The sequence below is a fragment of the Gallus gallus genome, chromosome 2 (genome assembly GCF_016699485.2).
Source record: "Gallus gallus isolate bGalGal1 chromosome 2, bGalGal1.mat.broiler.GRCg7b, whole genome shotgun sequence".
NCBI lineage: Eukaryota > Metazoa > Chordata > Aves > Galliformes > Phasianidae > Gallus > Gallus gallus.
This window is the reverse complement of record NC_052533.1, coordinates 10407028-10424266: the sequence shown is the minus strand read 5'-3', so window position 1 is coordinate 10424266 and position 17239 is coordinate 10407028. Positions and strand designations below refer to the sequence as shown.

The following is a 17239-nucleotide window of genomic DNA, read 5'->3' as shown; positions in this document are numbered from 1 at the left end:
CAGCAACATTCAACCTACAGAAATAATGATAGCAGCTTTTAGACCATTAAAAATATCAATTTATATAATACTGAAAAATCACATGGAGACTTCAGTAATCTGCAAAACAAAACGTATTTACAAAATACCGCATACAAAACCAAAGACAACAGTACAAATGCCAAGACTGAGCACCTTCCTATGTCAGCATGACCAAATGCACGTCCTACTTCAGGGGTTCACCTGACCTTCTTCCTCAACTGTGCTCATCATTGCACTGAAAATTAACTTCTTGAGTAGGAGAGCAGAAAATGGGTAGGAAAATCATTTGACTATTAATGAGATATTTAATATTAACCTTAATGCAAAACAGAAGAACAGTAACTTGCAAAAAAAAAAAAGTTGAATGTTTTAATGCATTTTTGAATCATAACGAAGGATAAGATTTTACATCTATAAACAAATTAGCAGAATAATAAAAAGTGGTTCCACATAACATATAAATTCTTTTTCCATAAAGATGGTTTTCACAGATTTAGGCAGCAAATAAGATGTTGCATTCCAGATCTTTCTGATTGAAAAGTACACTCAAAACTTGTGAAAACTGATGTGCATTATTTGAAAGACAAAAAAGCTTGATTTTGCCCAGTGATGAACTTTCCATGAAGTTCCGAATATTCTGCACAATACTGAAACTGTAACTGCAACTCTTCTCCATTTCATGAAATGTTGGACATTGTTCAATGCTGAAAAAGCTCTCTCTAGGATATCCAAAGCTATGAAATGCTTCCCACATATTTAATCAGGGCAGCAGTGGTCACTACCACTGCTTATGTGTGATTTGCTTCAAGGGAAATGGAAGCTTGGGTTTAATCTTCAGTACAGTATACAAAATTAAGCTAAGAGATAGTTCAGTATGTAGCTGATTGAGTATTCGCCTGCTCATAAGAACGTGGCTGTAGCACCTTGTTTGATATTTTTTCCAGAATGAATGCATATATCATCCCATTCCTGGTGCCAGAGGTCTGTTCCTCTGGTGATATAAGAATTTTGCAGCAATGGTTATCAAACTACATAGAGTCTCATGGTCCTGTATCACATCTGTATACTAGAGACATTTAAGCAGTCAATTCAGGCTAGCAGGACCAAGAGCAATGACCCTCTCTTCCTCACCTCACATAACTGAAGGTTGGTCATTGTTCAAGACGTTATGCATGAGCTCTGCTACAGAAACTGCTTCTGTTGACTAGAGAGAAGCTTCTCTGTTAAGCAGCACCAACCTGCATAAAGCTCTTTTCACTATCAACCGAAAGAAAATGTGAGCCTTTCTTTTTCCTTAAAGAATAAAATCTGTCAACATCGAATGGCTTTAAAAATCCAGAAAAAAAAAAGTGAAAATAAATGCTGACACCATCTTTAACCCTTGTTACCAGAAGATTTAAAGCTTTGCAGCCACTTTCCTCAACCTCACTAGTTCTGGTATCTTAAGACTGCTTCAGTACAATTCTGTATATAACTTGTACCTCAAGAAAAAAAAGAAAGAAAAAAACACTATGGAATTTAAGATGATACTACTATGATGGCTTATACTATAAAGATATTAGACCCACTTTCCACTACATGCCTTGATCTTCCACAACACCAATTCTAGGACTCTAGTTTCCCTGCAACTACCCAATGATGCATTCACCATCCCATCGCACTCCAATGCTTTTACCACGTCAGTCAACAAGGAACCCAATTAACACATCAGCCTGAACTGTGTTGTAGAGGACATGAGCACAGCTACAGCTTCACGTAACCGAAAGAATGAGATAAAAAGTTCCAATTACTCATGTAATGGCAGCCCAGCATAAACTTTCCCACTGTAACAGCACATCCTTAGTTTACCCTCACCCTTCATCTTACAGTGCAATATGTCAGACAGTTAGGGGCAGGATCTCCCTCTAGCTAAAAAGAAGTGTCTGACTGAAGCAGCCTTCCTGTTTGTTCGAAGATGTCAGCTGCCATTTGCATTTACTTAAATAAGCAGCAGCTGTGGTATAACACCGCAATGCCAGCGCAAAAAAGGCTGAGCACAGCGGGGAACAAAGGCAGATTAAGATCATTTGGGAGAAAGAAGGGAAGTCTACATAATTATCCCGTTCACAACAGTATAAAGACTGCTGCAGCCCCTTGCCACAGCTGAGAACACAAAGGTAACAGATGATGTTTACTTATCATACTGCACCATTAGCCTTAAGTGTTAATTAGGTTAAGGATCACATTAAGTATGATTGTCTTTCCTCTCATGTCAAAAATAGTACTTCAGCCAGAGACCAAAAGTGCTTTTTTTTCTAGGCTGCAGAGAGATTCAGCACATCTTGACCAACATTCACTTTTGAGGTAGTACTAATTTACTTTGTATTGCTGGCTCAAAAAAAGAAGAAAAAAAAAAGAAAAAAGGAAAAAAAAAAGGAAGTGAACACATTTAAAAGTACACTCTCTGTAGGTATAGGAAAAAAAAAAAAAGACAAAAAAAGAAAAAATTATATCCTTTCTGGGCAGATCACCAAAAAGAAGCAATCCTTCTTACAAAGGTCAGCTCACATTCACTGGTAAAGTCAAACTTTCATAAATGGTTTATAACAATAGCTATAAACTAAAGTGCTTCAAAATTTGCTTGACTAGATCATAATATTCTGGATTTTTGCTAGTGTGAAATGCCATGAGATTTTTAGAATCACTTTATATAAGAAGGGCAGAATGAACATTTTCCTTTTTCCAAAGGAAAAGTACAAAAAGCTTTCAGAATACACCTTGCAGTCTATAATCACTACAAGCTGCCTATATTTTCCTTCTCAAGTCTACTATTTCTCCCATAACTGGACTGAAAATGGAGCCGAAGTTGCACTATACTGCAGCACTAAAAATAACCGTTCCAATCAGATGCAAACGGGAAAATGTTTACAATCATACAACTAATGAAATTCACACTTCATTTCAAACTTTTAGCCCTGCAGATTCTTTTTAACACAAGGCAGATATGTAGATCATGGAAAAACGTAACAGACTGCTATACATTCTCTACATTAACTACATAAGTTTCACATTTATGTCACAAATGTAATGCCCTACTGTTTATCTATCAAATGCTAAATAACTTATGAACATTTATGTGCTCTATGCAACAGTGAACATATTGACCAGTGGATGCCAAAATATAAAAGTTCATACACAAGACAAACTAATTTTAAAAAAATCACATTTTCTGTACAACTCATGCAAACTGTGCACAATGTGGTAACAAGAACAACATCTGTTGAAGTCTCCATTTAAGGAAGAGCTTTTAGACCAATAGCAGACCGGTATTCAGAGAAGTCTGCAGAAGTACAGCAGTCCATGGCAACATAAAATGCAAAAATTCTTCCAGCATTTCACTTTTCTTGTAACAAAGCGGGGATATTGATGTTCCAGCCAATAGCCTGACGATCAAATCCACAGGTGAAGAGGTTACATATTGGGTGGTCCTCACTCCAGGCTGAGCAGCACACCATTCTTCTGTGGCCCTACGACAGGTCAGGAGATGTCAGTATTACTTACAACATTTTTGAAAGCTTCTGTGTCAACAAGTTGGCAGGAGTCAAAATGGAAAATTGCTAATGCTCTACATTTTTATAAATGGAATTTATTTTACAAAAGCAAACTGAATTTTGATTTTAGCACTTTTACTTATAAAAGCAACTTTAAAACTAGAAACTACTTGCTGGCAACAACTGTCTTATGAACCTGCAAGATGAAGTGTTGATTTCTCTGTAAAAGGATAACAGTACAGCAGGAGGAATGTCCTACTGAGCAAAAACAATGCCCTATGTATTGTTCAAGTTCAGTAGCAAGAAGAATACTCCAAGGAGGGTTCTGACAAGTGCTCAAGTAAAACAAATAAATAAAAAAACTCTCCATTTCTGTAGTGTCAGTTTTAATGAATTTTTTATGAAAATAATGAAGTTTTTATGAAAAATAAAGAAAAAAACAGAAAAATCACAGTATCAAGAGTAAACAATAGGTAAACACTTAACAGCTTCTAAAACCCTTTTGTATGCTCTGACAGCTGTATCCACATACATGCATGATGTCCATAAAGCTGTGAGCAATACAGGACAGTCAGAAACCCTGTCCTTTGTATAGTTAAACTGTTGTTTATGAAATATATGAAATATGCCATACAACTGAAGTTAAAAGTTTATAAAAAGGTCTCTTTAAGTGGTATAATGGAATTAATTTCACTTAGTCTAACTTGCTCCATTAGCAGTGCTTGCCATTCCAAATAACACCTCAAATGCACAAAACTTTGAATGCAGTAAGGATAGTGTAGTACTTGGTCTCAAGTATCAAGAATTGATTTGCATTATCATGGGGAAAAAAGAAAGATTATCACAAGAAGAGCTTTCAGAATTAACTGCCATTTTTTCCTTTTATAATTTTTATATAACAAATTCAACACAGAGGAATTGAAAAAATTCTCAGTGGAATTAAAAAAAATGAAACCTCAAAATCAGTCACTTTTTGACAAGATTCACATCAAGACATAGAGTGTTTCAAATACGTTTTTAACATTTTTTTTTCTATCTCACAGAGAAGGCAGACATTACTCCCACTTTCACAAGGAGAAAAACATGATGAAACTCAGTTCAAATGCCATTTCAAATGCCAATGAGAAAATCTACAATACGTCACTTATTTGCATGTTGGTCATTTTCAATTACAGTCTATATGTACAGACAAGCGTCTTTCAGCTTTTCTTCAGCTTCTGCACTAGAGACATCAAACCCTATTTTTATCCTTGTATAAGGAGAAGAACAGACATACTTTAAGGGTATAAAAATGCCATTACCTGTCTATTACTGCGAGGCAGGCGTGCTAATCGCACTCCTGACATGTCAAATAACCTAACCTGTCGGTTGTCGTGCGGAAGGGCAATGATTCTTTGGCCAACACATACGTTAATCCTGTGCAGAAGAGGAAAAAAAAAGAGTGGGTTATGCATACAGCAGTGAGCCTGGCAAACAGAACTGGACAATACAAGTTTAAGCTCACACGAAGTGATGTAGCTGAACTCCTTCTAAATAGAATCCACGCCAGAAATGAAGAGTATTAACTCGTTAAGATGGTTCATTGTGCCAGATGCTCTAACAGGGTTAACTTCTGCATCCCATATAAAAATCTCAAAAAACAATGCAGGGTATTCATTGAAAATGAATGCTGACTAAATCTCTAGTTTATTAAACCACTTCTGACCTTTTTCAAAATCTCATAAATCTCACCATACAATTCTAATTACAGTGACTAAATTTCCCTTAATTAAGAACATAGTAATTTGAAGGTCTGCTTACCTATTTACTGCAGAATCTGTACGAATGGTTGCAATAGGAGACCTCATGTTTTTCAAATCCCAAACTTTTACTGTGCGGTCATCACTACCAGAAACAACATTGTCTCCCACAGTGAAAACTGCAGATGTCACAGTGCTAAACAATTAGGAGTAAAAAAGAAAACTGTCAAACCCTGAGGTTTGTTATTAAACTAGCAAGTGATTTAAAGTTTCTGTTGCTATGTTTCTATTAGAATGTATAGCTTGTTTTTCTCCTTCCGTGAAGAGTCAGTCTGGAGGCACTTCTCATATTCCATTTATCCTAACAGGACAGGAAATGCTTAGCTCATTAAGCCTTAATTCACTTCTGAAGCTCTGTATTAATGTGAACATCAGACACTCACAACTGAATCACCAGTACCCAACAGAAGACTTCCCCATGCAAGACTGTAACCAACACTATTTTGTAAATCCATCTAAACATGGTATTACACACAAACAGAGCTTCCAGAATAACTCCACTAGCAGCAGCTATCTCAATCCAATAACTTTGAATTCTGATTTTAATCCCTATTTCACAAATAGCTTAATTCTGACAGTCAGGTAAGACAAATGGCAACTAGTAACGTCAAGAAGCATGAGCAGACAGTCCTTCAAATGTCACTCACTATGGCTACAAATGGGCAAAGTCAGCCAGAGAAAGACTCAAGAACCCTTCTACCAAGTAGAAGCACAAAATACTCCTTTTAGGAACCATATTTTATGTACTTTTACGTATATGTAGTTATTAAATATTAACTGTATTCACATATACAAAGGATTTCACTGCCTTCAGATGTTATACTTTCCAAGAATAGCATACTGCTGAGCTCAACTGAAAAATTCTTTTCTGACTGAAAAACTTCTTTTCTACATCTTTTACCTATTATTTCATAGTAAGCAATTTACACTTCTGTTCTATTTTCAGTTAAATACTATGCGGATCCTCAAATGAAAACCAGTTATCTTCTGTCCTTAGAGTGCGCTAGCAAAGCATTTTCGTCTGTGCCTAAAATCATTAGGGAAGGCTTCTCAACTCTCTTTCTACAGATCTGATTTAATGACCTTGTACCACGATCTCGTAACTGGGGTCACGCATATCAATTTCTTAGAATTCAGTAATTTTAATTTAAGTTGTCAGTCGTTACTGTCACTTTGGTTGTTCTGCAGAAATTTGAATTCATGTCCTATCCAAGCTGCTGATTGAGATTAGCATTAGCCAGGTCACAACGGACCAGTTTATGCAAGCCTCTTAATTTAAATTGACACCAAATTAAGTTTTAATTAGGATGAAGGTCCACTTTACTCATGACACCAAGTTTCCTAATGCATTATTAGAGTGCAGCTAAGCTATCAGAAAGATGATTATAATAAGAATCAAGAGGTCTTCACCTAATCTTCTGGACTTCATGAACCAAAAGTCAAAAAGCCAAAAGATACACGAAGGACACAGCAAATGAATCTTTCAATAGGCAGTTTTGCATTTGGGAAGAAAATTCATTCACACAATCAAGTTACTGCAGACAAGAGTTTGAATGTTCTTTGCACACAACTTGATTTCCGCTTGCCTAACCTCCACAAATCTTACTCATTCTCTTCATTTATTTCCTCACAAGTTTTTCACACAAGCTGCAAAAAAATGTTTCACACCTCCATATTGCTACAGCACATCTGAAATAAGGTTTACAAGTTTCACATTGACTATAAATCTGTGTACTTCACACACATTGTGAGACCTCCTTATACGTGACAGTATGAAGAATTCAAGTCATAGAAAGGCTCCAGGTGAGTGAATCCACAGTATTTTAGTATTCTGCTACCAACACACAGATATGATCTGCTTTCCCATCATACATTTTATTCCAATTATAGCTGGAATATGTTCTGAAACTGTCTTAAAATAACCCTCCAATTTTGGATGCTTTTTTCACAACTTTAAACAGTTTTCCGGCTTCTTTGATCTCATATTGGTTCTCCTTTATCACTTATCACTGTCAAACAGTTAAGTCTTTCCGACCACATAAAGTTCTCTCTTTCTTAGATTTATCAGCTTTTAAATGAAAACAGTCAAAGCCATTGCCATGCAAACAGAATGTCAGCCCTAGATTAGCTCAGTCCTTTCTGCTCCTGTCAGAAGAAAATGATTTTCAAAATAAAACAAAATCTTTGTCTGTACTACTTTCAGTTTAACCACTCATACAGATGCTACTGGCACATCAGGAAAAAGTCTGTAAAACAGAGCAGTAAAGCTCCCCCTGTAGCACTCTGATGACCGGCTAAAGGATAGAAAGGCAAAAGAAGGGCATGGAGCTGTTGGAGCAGGTCTAGAGGAGGGCCACGAAGATGATCAGAGGGCTGGAGCACCTCCTCTGCGAGAACAGGCTGAGAGAGATGGGGCTCTTCAGTCTGCAGAAAAGAAAACCTGAGGGACTCATACCGACCTTCCAGTACCTGAAGGGGGCCTACAAAAAAGCTGGAGAGGGAATTTTGATAAGGGCACGTAGTGACAGGACAAGGGGAAATGGTTTTAAACTAGAAGAGGGCAGGTTTAGACTAGATATTAGGTAGAAATTCTTAACTGTGAGGGTGGTGAGACACTGGAACAGGTTGCCCAGAGAGGCTGTGGATGTCCCCTCCCTGGAAGCATTCAAGGCCTGGCTGGATGGGGCTGTGAGCAACCCGGTCTAGTGGGAGGTATCCCTGCCTACAGCAAGGGGTTGAAACTAGATGATCTTAATGGTCCCTTCCAACCCAAATCATTCTATGGTTCTACGAAAAGGAAGACTGCCTTGTAGTTTCCATGACATCTTTACAAGTGTGTTTAGTAGTCTTCATCCGCTGTTTACCATCCCAAAATTCATCACTAAAAGGCACTGCAGACTGGGATATGCACTGTTTGCAAGCACAAGTGACTACAGAAATAGCCTTTCTTGTAAAAAAAGCTCTGAATTCAAAGACTAGACATAAAAGCCCTTTTTACTGCAAAACAGCAACAAGAAGAAAGCCTGCTTACTGAGAAGTAAGCAAAGCAAAGTCTGTGGCGGGAAGAAATAAGTTGGCAGAGCAGCCAGTATACCAAAAACCTTTCAGAAGTATTGCCTTCCTAACTCCACCCACATCAAAACATTAAAAGACATCGACCTGCATTTCCACTTGGCTATTTTTACTTTCCATCAATAGTAATCTTCAATTTGTTCTAACTAAACCTAAACCTGTGGTTAACATCTCCTTGGCTAAATTAATAAGAAGTGTCAACAAAAGATCATCAAACCTTGTTAAGGGAATGCTAGAAGGCATTAGGTTTTTAATAAATCAAAAAGATGACAAGTATCGTAGGACATTGGAAAAAAAAAAAAAAAAAAGAACTGGCAAAAAAGAAGCATTCTTATGACACTTCAAACCATGGGTCCCATGAGGAGTTTGGTGTGCTACAACTATCCTCCAGAAAAGCTTCAGCCTCTGCCAAACCCCAGCAAAGCTCATTTATCTTGTCGTAGGGAGCAGCCGAGCGTGTACTTCCAGCTGACAGCGTGGCACTTCCTCACCACACACCGCTGCCCGGCCTCGAACATTCTGCTCCCTCCGTGGGTCTCAATCAACAGAAATACTGTAGTGCTAGCACTCCTCATTAGGCTGAACAGCTGTCTCCCCAGTCATACTGAGACACAAAACTGTTTTGCATAACAATCTGCTGAAATTTCACACACAGGGAGAAAAAAAAATGATGTTGAAAATGTTGGACCATGAAATGCTGATGCAGACCACTTACTGGCAATGCATCAAAAAAAAAAAGTTAACACTGCTGTTTCTATTTTGATTTGCAACCCATACTGGGATTTGCAGTTGAATACTTGGAGAGAACATGTTTTCCTGGCAGCAAAACTAATGGGCACATGGGACTAAGTTCATGAGCGCTAACAGGCATGAGGGACTAAATTCTAGAGGAAATGAACTAAAAGAGAGCTTTCAGATAAATACGTACACCAAATCACAGTTAAACAACAACATTTGAGTGCCCAAATATGGGTCTCATATTTTAAGTGGTAACATTCAGGAACTAAACCTAAAGAAAGAGGTATTTGGGAGAGAAGAGTTGGTATTCTATTAGAGGAATAAAGCACATCCTTACACAGAGCAGCTCACAGCCTGAGGGGAAGCCAGGAACTGGGTTTAAAACCTGCAGGTATGGACAACAGATGCCCATCCAAAAGGACTGATGCCCTGGCCATGTAAGTACCATGTGAGGAACACACCACTATCTCCATATCTGAGTGCACAGTTACATTTTAGGAGTCCTTAAGGAACTCAGTGCCCAGAAGACATACGCATACTATTCCCTAAGTCTATTTCTGAGTTAGTCTCCAAATATGAGCAGAGCTTTTTCCTCTAACTTGAGAAAGGCTACGAACAAGCCATGAAAAAAATAACATAGAGAAGGTGGGAATTCATAGACCATTGTTAGCACTGAAATGTCATTTTTTAGCATCTAAATCAACAGCACCTATTCCAAAGAGATGTGTTTCATGACGCTCAGAGAAAACAACAAATGTCTCCTTTCTAGCTGTCTTAAAATAATAAAATGATGCAGTACTGAAAACCAATCAGTAGCTTTTATGAGAATTCCTCAATGGCAAGTTAGCAAATTAGTTATGGTGTCTTTAAAATGAATTCCATTACCTTTAGGATAGAATAAAAAAGGTTCATTTATCCCTGCAGTATTGCTGCATATCTTCTGTAAGCTTTAGAACAACAAAACACTATCAAGTGTTATACTCCACTGAATAGGATACAAAGAAAAGGCCTTTGGCCACGCTCTTATGTACGTCAATTAAATATGTGTGTATATATATATATATATATATATATATATAATATATATATTTTATTTATACACACACACACAGCACTTTTTAGAGCATGCATTCATAAACAGAGTTAAGATTCTCCAGGATTTACTGCCCACGTCTTTCTTTTTTTTTAAGTGACTGCAATACCTAACATGAAGTGCATTCAAACTTCGTATGCTACATATCCAATCCCTTAACATAAAACACGTAATGGATTTTCTTATTTTAGCTACAGAGCTTTTAATTTTAAGCACTTGCTCTTCTAGCTTAAAGAGGGCATACCACTGGTTATATAGCAGAGAACTTGCTAAGATAAGAGTTTTAAGTAACTGATCTTAAGTAGCATTTCCTATAGGAAAACCTCCTTTCAACTCATTTTCACCACAATCCTATGCACATTTCTTTTATAGGACATAACAATTAAAAGTCATCAGCTTTTCATTATTCTCTTACAATAAAAATGAAAAAAATATTTCAAAAAACAGACGCAATCTAATTTTTTCTCATTATGAAAACTATAGAATCTAATATCAACTCCATAACCTCATATTTTAATGCCTTCCCTCATAGTTTGACTATAGGTTTTTTTCCCGTAAATAAGTTGAATGCTACTAATTACTGTCTAGTAATTCAAGTCATGTTGCCTTTATACGCACATGGCAGTAACAGCCAAATGAAGTGATTTTGGGGAGTAGACAGAACAAGGCAGTACCACTAAAGTAATTGAAGAATTATGTAGTTAATCAGAAAGGTTTGGGAGAAAGCTGAAAAAACCTTACAGAAAAATGATGCACTTCTACAGAAGCTAAACTGAAACCTACACGTGGGGAATTATTTGGAGCAGTAGAAAAAATGGGAGGTTAAAGTATCACTGATGGCATGAACAGCTGAGGTAAGAACAGGAGTATCTCCAGAAGAACCAATGTTTAAACTGGTTGAACTCCACTGAGAGCAGCCAATTGGTGGCATTTTGTTTGTCATAAGAAGCCTGCAAATACTTCCTTCTCACTGCACAGATTTTAGTCAAAGGTGCAGAACTCGTACGTCTAAAACTGCATGAAGTTATACATTTGTTTCACTAAGTAAGACACATCAGAGAGAATGAGAATTAAATCTTGAGGAACAAAGAATCTGGGAAAGCCTGCTGACCTGGGCAAACCCAAGTGCCCATGAAAATAAAACAACTATTAGTATCTTGATAAAGGAATCCATTGTGAAATTAATTCCTAATTCACTAAATGTCAGAATTCAGCCCAGCATTCTAATCAAGTCACTACTCCAACATTTTTACATCTTTTTAATTCAGATTTTCCAGCAAACGTACGATTTAGAAGATAAAAAGTCGAACAAGCAAGACATATTCGCTCTTCACTAGCTTCACAGTTCTCACAATGAGGCACAACTCGCCATCTAGCTGACGTACTGGAGCTTTCCATTCCTCTCCTACAACCACATAGTACGAATGGAAGAAGGAGGAACGTGCAGTAGTCAGGAAGTCCTACAAGCCACCACCCACTGCAGCACAGCAGTGGGGCTGAAACCAGGTGATCTCTGAGGGCCCTTCCAACCCAAGCCATTCTAGGATAAGGAAGGCTCCAACCTAGGAAGTCCATTCAATTAACATGTAAGAAGTGATGGTAACATAAACATTAGCTTTTCCCACGGTCCTGTTAGACATCTCATAGATGGATGCAACTGGGGATTAACAGTACCAGGAATACAAGTTTCTTGTGGTGCACACACAAAATGCAGAGAAAAAAATAATATTTAAAAGTTAGCATTATTCCCACAGCAATTCATTATTTTTAAACCTGTAGGAAATAATAAGTGAGACAAACTGGAGGTGTATCAAATGTAAAATAAAATGTGACACAAGTTAGGAACTGAAACAGTCACATACAAGAAAAAGGTCAACAAAGTTTACAGATCTTCAAAAGAAGACCTGAATGCCCTTTAGAGACTCAGCTGAATGCAGGCTTGAAGTACAGAACTACTATTCAGGTACTGGCTTGGCCTCTGGATGAGTAAATGTCAAAACATATTGGAAAACATGCTTTGTTTATAAAAAATAAATAAATGAAACTGTTATCGTCATCTAACTACCTATTAATACAGGAAACAAAGCTCTTTAATATTAAAAAGGCAAGATAAAATCCAGTTGCCAGAAATTGAAGTTAGTCCAACTAGGAAACCACAAAAACTTTAACAGGGAGGTTAAACAATGGAATGAGCAACACACAGGTTTTACCAAGGGCTAAGTTAAAATCATTATCACTAGAAGAGCCTCATATACAATCGGACAAGTTTACTACAACTAATTCAAAATAGGCATCAATGGATGAAGGCCAACACAGGTGTAATGGTCACAACAGACTCCTTCTGCCTTTGCTGGAAGATGATTTATTTATTTTTGGACTACAGCAGAACTGTGACAGCAGTAAATTACAAGAAACAGCCCACTTTTAATAGAGTGAACAGTTACATGCTCAGAATACCAAAATTACAGGTAATTTCTTAGTCCATTTACTTTAAATACAAACAGTCCCTCATCACTGGTATACACTTATTTTAAGAGAATGTCACTGAGTAGTACAAGGCAATGCACAGTAATTGTTTATCTTTTTTAAGCCAATTAGCTTTATAAAATCATACTCTGCATATAAGTCTCTTACTTAGCCTCTCCACATCAGTATCACTGCATTACATTTCTAATAAATCATGTGCCATTTTGACTAAATCTTAAATCTAATTGGAAGCTGTGAGCTGGAGCTACGGACACCAGTCTGGTAGTCACAGTAGAGCTCTGGTGCCATCTGCTGACAGGCCTGCTGCCTCTGCTCACAGGCTCCACAGATATTGAAATATTTAGTAAAAACTCTTTTTCCTCTTCAGTTTCACATTTTAGTTCCAGTGCACTGAGAAGCACTCATGCCCAACATAAGCATTTTACAGCATCCAAGAGAGAAGCAAGCTGCAGTATCAAGTGCAGCACAGAGGAATGAGATTTCAATTCCGGATCACCATGCTTTGCTTGGATTTGATGATGGTTTGGATCTCAGATCAGAACAAAAAGGCAGTGACAATCTTAACTGTATGTGTGAAAAAATCTGATTTTTAGAGAAAACTCCTAATTGTTCTCTTTGAAACAATACATAGCAGTACTTAGTTTTCAAGACAGCAGCCATAGCTCATGGTGTGATGTTACTTATACTGTATATCTAGATAAAACTTTTAAGTGATTTAAGTTGTGAGGATAGCTCGTTGATTTTTTTTTTAATTATTAGTTATGCCTGTAGATTAGGGGTACTGTTGTAATCGTTTATCAAACATTATCTCTGTTTGTCACAATATTTGAAATAAATCACCACATCACAGAACAGTTAAGGTCAGAAGGGACCTCCGGAGGTCACAGGGCAGCTTGGGTTGGAAGGGACCTTAAAGGTCATTGAGTTCCAAATCCTGTTGTGGGCAGGGTGGCCACCCAACAGCCCAGGCTGCCCAGGGCTGCATCCAACCTGGCCTTAAACACCTCCAGGGATGGGGTAGCCTATTTCACCCCCTCACCACCCTCTGAGTAAAGAATTTCCTCCTAGCACCTATCTAAATCTCCCCTCTTTTAGTTTACAGCCATTCCCCTTTGTCCTGCCATCTATCAGACCATGGAAAAAGTAAAAAGTCAGTCCCCCACCTGCTTGTAAGCTCCCTTCAAGTACTGGAAGGCCACAGTGAGGTCTCTTCTCCAAGCTAAACAAGCCCAGTTCCTTCAACCTTGCTTCATAAGAGAGGTGCTCTAGCCCCTCTAGTCACCAGTATGGCCCTCCTCTGGACCCAATCCAACAGCTCTGCATCACCCTGCATCTTTCTTATACTGGGAGCCCCAGTACTCCAGATGCAGCCACAAAGGTGCAGAGCAGAGGGGAGCATCTACCTCCCTTGCCCTGCTGGCCACTCCTCTTGTGATGCAGCCAAGGATACACTTGACTTTCTGGACTGCAAGCACATTCTGCTAGCTCATGTACAGCTTTTTGTGCACAGCTCATCTGTGGGTCTTACAAAGTTAGGAAAGTTAACTTAGTACCTCAAAAAGAGAACATAAACAGTTTCGTTCATATTAGCAACCAAGTACATTTATAACTTGTACAAAATAAAAATAAATATTAAAAAGAAATTGTAGAAACTGTCACTTACTCTGTGTGACCCTGAAAGACATTCACAGAATGGATAGAAGGATCTCTGAAATCCCACAGACGGAAAGTTGTATCACGTGATGAGGTCACCACAAGACGCTGGGTGGGATGTGTACAACAATGTGTTAGCTCTTGGTCATGCCCTACAATCACAGATGAGAACATATAAGGTATTGAAAATAAGACTTTTCATTTCCACATATGCTTGGAATGGAACACTGATAACCTTTTAAACAATCAGTAAAAGAGTATTAGTCATTTCAAACTCTGTTTCTGTTAATGTAAAGTTTAGAATTATACTTAAAACAAGACCAAAAAAGTACTAATAATCACGTGAAGTGAATAAGAAACAATAGGTTGCTGCTACTTAATATACCATGAAGACAACAGAAGTATTTTGCAAGAATTAAGATTTGGCTATATTCAGTTTAAAACAACTGTTCTGTTGTCTACATCACATGCTTGAAAGAACACAAATTCATGCTCAGAGTATTTATGAAGCTGGAATTTTAGAAACCACTGCAACACCAAGCAGCAAGGTAAGCGTTGTACAAACTCACACCATACTCCAGAGAAATACTCCACAGTAAGGAATCCCCATAAAAATAAACCACCAATTATACCTTTTTGAATGAAGAAATACCTGTAAGAGAATGGACTAATTCAGAAGTCTCTACATCATACAGGTTTGCTGTCCTATCCCATGAAGCTGTCACTGCTTGCTTTCCCCCAACAAGCCAGTCAGCTGCTATGACCACTCCTTGATGGCTTTTGAGTGAAGTTAATGGGGCTCTGACAGTGGGACAATCGCTAGAACCATCTCCATCTCCATCAGGTTCATCTTTATCTGAGAACTCAAATTCATCTTCTCCAGACACTTGCTATAAAATTCAAGAGGAAAAAGAACAAAAACAAATGGAAAATAATGTCTCTAAGTTACATTTTACAGCGTAAATGCTTCCAACTCCATGTAATGTGAATGTGGGTAGAATAATTCTGCAGAACCTTGTCTATTTAAATATCTACTATCAAAATCATAGTTGAAGGGAAAAGACAGTTGAATTAAATGAATTTTTAATAACTTCTTCACTTTAAAATCTCTATCAAACTGTTTAAATATCTGTCCGACATATAGTCTGACAAGCCTCTTCTGTAATTCCTCTCACTATATTACCCCTGAGTTTCATTCCCACGCATATTATCAAGAGACTTTTCCTTCTAAATTTTTAAAGATCTGAAGCATCTAACAGGGCACTAGTCTTAATCTTTGGGAAGACAATCATTTAGAGTCATGTTTTTATCTGCTAGAATCAATATCATGACATCGCCTTTTGGTCCTTAAATCAGAACTGCATGATGCCATGTAAACTGGATACAAAAGAAAAGCATTGATCTCTGAACCCTACATTACTTATGCAAGACAAATGCACTCCTCTTTCACTATATTTGGATGGGAAAAGGTAACATTTGCACTGCTCTTTCAAAATAGAAATTCTAAATCAACTCGTCTGAATCAAACATTTGTCATGCAGAAATCTGTCCATGCATTTCATATTACGTGGCCACCTCTTGCCCCTACTTTGTTTACTGAGAAGCTCGTGCTACAAACTACATCCGTCTTCACAATTTAGCAAGGGTGATTTGAAGCTGCATACAGCATTTGCCAGCCAGTAAATGTTGACCACAGGCTTTTTTTCAGTCAGCAATGTCAGACCGTGTGATTAATGCTGGCAAAGGTCAATTAGAAATCAAATATACAATTAAGGAAATGCCAAAGATACACAACTTTACCATCAGTTTTGAATTCATAGCAACTGCAGTTTATTCAAATACCTCAGTAAAGTAAGCTACAAGCACTTAGCCAGTTTAGAAATAATTTTATTATTATTTATTATTTTAGTTTTTATTAAAAACTGCACTTACCACTTCATTTACTTATGTGCTTATTACCTTGAAAAAAGTCAGTTAAGGTATTTGTGCATCATAGTTTCTTCAGAAACATGAAAGGAATTACATTTTTTAGAAAGATACAGAAATATACATGTTTAAATAAAACCTTAAACCTCCACCTTCTGCAATCCTGAAATCATGTAATTTTTAATTATGTATAAATGTAATGCTCAGAACTACCATCACAACCATATCCAATTAAATTGCTGTGCAAATAATTGCAGCAAGTTGATTGCTTACATTGCAGTCTGCAGTTGGCTGAGGTGTAGGCAACTGTACTATGTATCTCCAGATGTGAGCTGTCTGGTCTCCAGATGCTGCACAGGGAAAAGAAAGCAAAAAGAAATGGAGGGGGGGGGAGAGAGAGGGAGCACTGATTAATTTAAATTAGAGTATTTTCATGAACAATCAGAACAGGCTTCCATGTTACATATTTGGCAATACTGTCTGCATGGCATCTTTTTAACAGACACTGTTACAACCTTTTTGGTAAGCAAGTCTCAACATTAATGAAATGGTCACTTCCCTGACTTCAATACAGATGAGAACAAAACTCATGTAAAAATATAAGTAGCTACCAAATTAATCATTCCTGCAGTGAAAATATCCACTTAAGTCCTACAAATCAGAACACTAACATCACTGCTTTTCTAATAAATTGGATTTGAAGAAAGTATTCTATACATCAAGTGCCATCTTTCATGTGCTATTTCCCAAATATGCCACAGTTCCTCTTCATTCAGTGATTTATTCTATTAAATATTTCTAGCCCATTTTTAATGAGAAAGCCAAAAATGCAAGAGTGAAGCTATTCTGCCTCTACATGAAGCAACTCAGCTTAACTAGTACCTGTTTACAGCTCAGCTCAGGATCCCCCTGTTTTTAAA

At 37.4% G+C, this 17239-nt stretch overlaps 1 protein-coding gene across 8 annotated transcripts in view; it reads right to left on the bottom strand.

Moving 5' to 3' along the window:
• Positions 1-370: 370 nt before the first annotated feature.
• WDR37 (WD repeat domain 37) overlaps positions 371-17239 on the bottom strand; it is a 38241-nt gene continuing 21372 nt past the window's right edge. For all 8 annotated transcript variants that reach the window (XM_015282130.4, XM_015282131.4, XM_040695749.2 and 5 more), the window contains 6 exons: positions 16593-16669; positions 15046-15283; positions 14404-14545; positions 5352-5486; positions 4853-4967; positions 371-3527 (listed from right to left, as the gene is read on the bottom strand). In XM_015282130.4, the coding sequence (XP_015137616.1) occupies positions 3396-3527; positions 4853-4967; positions 5352-5486; positions 14404-14545; positions 15046-15283; positions 16593-16669 (839 nt within the window). In that variant the 3' untranslated portion in view covers positions 371-3395. The remainder of the gene's footprint in view (positions 3528-4852; positions 4968-5351; positions 5487-14403; positions 14546-15045; positions 15284-16592; positions 16670-17239) is intronic.